This window comes from Agrilus planipennis, unplaced genomic scaffold, assembly GCF_000699045.2.
Source record: "Agrilus planipennis isolate EAB-ADULT unplaced genomic scaffold, Apla_2.0 scaffold153, whole genome shotgun sequence".
In the NCBI taxonomy this organism is placed as follows: domain Eukaryota; kingdom Metazoa; phylum Arthropoda; class Insecta; order Coleoptera; family Buprestidae; genus Agrilus; species Agrilus planipennis.
In genome coordinates this window covers 691,475-693,709 of record NW_020438996.1, presented here as the reverse complement: position 1 = coordinate 693,709, position 2,235 = coordinate 691,475, and the positions used below count along the sequence as shown (strand labels likewise).

At 40.6% G+C, this 2,235-nt stretch overlaps 1 protein-coding gene across 1 annotated transcript in view; it reads right to left on the bottom strand.

Moving 5' to 3' along the window:
- The window catches only part of LOC108738057, a 57,927-nt gene extending 56,147 nt beyond the window's left edge, over positions 1-1,780 (bottom strand). Inside the window, exon 1 of the mRNA XM_025975775.1 lies at positions 1,747-1,780. Coding sequence (XP_025831560.1) covers positions 1,747-1,770 — 24 coding nt within the window. The 5' untranslated portion in view covers positions 1,771-1,780. The remainder of the gene's footprint in view (positions 1-1,746) is intronic.
- Between the last annotated feature and the right edge of the window lie 455 nt (positions 1,781-2,235).

The following is a 2,235-nucleotide window of genomic DNA, read 5'->3' as shown; positions in this document are numbered from 1 at the left end:
TGCTCTAATTTATGTTGGTCGCTACAGCACCCCCCTGCCAGTGATAAAGTCACGAAAATGAACCTTGGTAGCGGTCAGGAAATCGAACTCGCCGACCTGATTTAGTACGTTCTTCGGTTGTACATCTGTTTTCATGAACTGGCGTGGATTGTTTAACAGGTCTAATTTCGCTTTCTCCAGGGTTGTCATCTTGCAGGTTGTCAGCCAAAACGTAAGCTGGTTTCAGGCGATCAATAGAAATTGGTATTTGGCGTCCTCCCAAATCGACCATGAACTTCTTTGGTGCCTTAGAAAGTACTTTATAGGGACCTTCGTATGGCTGTTGGCAGGGTCCTTTTGGACCGTCGCGGCGAACAAAGACGTATTCGCAGGTCTCTAGAGCTTTGAAAACGAATGTTGCTTTTTTTCCATGTCTTGTGCCGCTCACAGGACGCAACTGTTCCATTTGCTGACGTAGCGATTGTACGAATTCTTCCTCGCCGCTTACTGTGGTGGATCGATTCAAGAATTCTCCAGGAAGTCGTAATGATTGTCCATAAACCATTTCCGCTGTGGTAGCTTTCAGATCCTGTTTCCATGAGGAGCGAATTCCTAACATGATGGTTGGCAAGGTTTCCGTCCAGCGTTGGTTGTCATGGCACTTGATAGCAGCCTTAAACTGCCTGTGGAACCTTTCCACCATGCCGTTTGCTGCAGGATGGTACGCTGTCGTTTTAAAATGTTGCGTGCCTAGGAGGTTGTTCAGTTGTTTGAATAGATGAGACTCAAACTGCCTTCCTTGGTCTGTCGTTATCCGGAGTGGCGTTCCAAATCTTGCAATCCAATGCGTATAAAATGCTCTTGCAACGGTGATAGCTTCTTGGTTTTCTAACGGAATTGCTTCAGGCCATCTAGAAAACCGGTCGACGCAAGTTAAGCAGTACCTGCAGTTCTCCGACATTGGCATTACTACTATGTCCATATGGACATGATCGAACCTTTGAGACGGTAGTTCGAATACCCCAGGTGTAGTAGATACATGTCGACTAACTTTTGATTTCTGACACTCCAGATAGCTTTGGGCCCATAATCTGCAATCCTTCTTAATGGAAGGCCAAACGAAGCGTTGGGTGACCAATTTAATTGTAGCCTTGACTCCAGGATGGGTTAGTCGATGTACCGTGTTGAAAGCTAACTTCTAAAATTGCCTGGGAATGAACGGTCGAACTAAGTTTGCTGAAACATCGCACATTAGAGTAATATTGCTATATTGCCAAGATTAGCAATAAACGAATAGGGATTTAGAATACGTGCACCAAAGGGACACCGGTTGTCTGATCAAGCTGTACACTAATTGATCATCCAGCCGGTTTGAAACCCTTTTTACGTGTCGGAACATCACTGATAAAGCGTCGTCGTAATCGGATTGTTCTTTTAAAAATTTTAAAAACAGTGTCCGACTATGCTGAAGACATTTGCTATCATAAAGACTTCGATGACAAAGCGGCCGGTAAGTTATTTTATTTTGTTTAATTTAAATATACAAGAGATTCTTCCCCTTCTTCAAGCATCTACTTCTACTTTTACCCTAAAAAATTGTTTTCCACTGGTTTTTGATCTAGAGCTTAATATTTTTACTTACCCCTTCCGGTACGAATCGACCAAAATCAATCCAGATATGGTCATCTAGTCCACAACAGAGAGATTGTCCCTTTTCGGAACTTCAACCTTTTAATTAATTTTTTATTGATAAAAGTAACACCTTACTTTTGTCTTCTTTTCTTTTGGCATTATTTCTGTATTGTTTAACGTTGAATATCAAATGAGATTATTTTGATTGACATATAAAAGTAACACATACCCACTTTAAAATAGTGTAATAAAAACCTTGAATGGACTAGGACAGGGATGGCAAACCAATGGCACGCGTGCCATTAGTGGCACGCGACACAATATTTTGGGCACATCACTAATATCAATCATAAAGTCTAGTTCAATATGGATCCAAAACATTATTGAAACAAGGAAACTACTTGAAACAGAAAAATTGGCAAGTGATACAAGTGAAAATGCTACTAACAAAATTTTGGAAACATGAAATGCGTTACCAAACACTTTTAATTGTTTGAAGAAGCTGGCTTATGCTATTTTAACAATGTTTTTTCCTCAACCTATGCCTGCGAGTCATTATTTTCAGAGATGAATAACATTAAAAACTCGGTTAGAAATCGTTTGACAGGTACATATTAAAAGGTA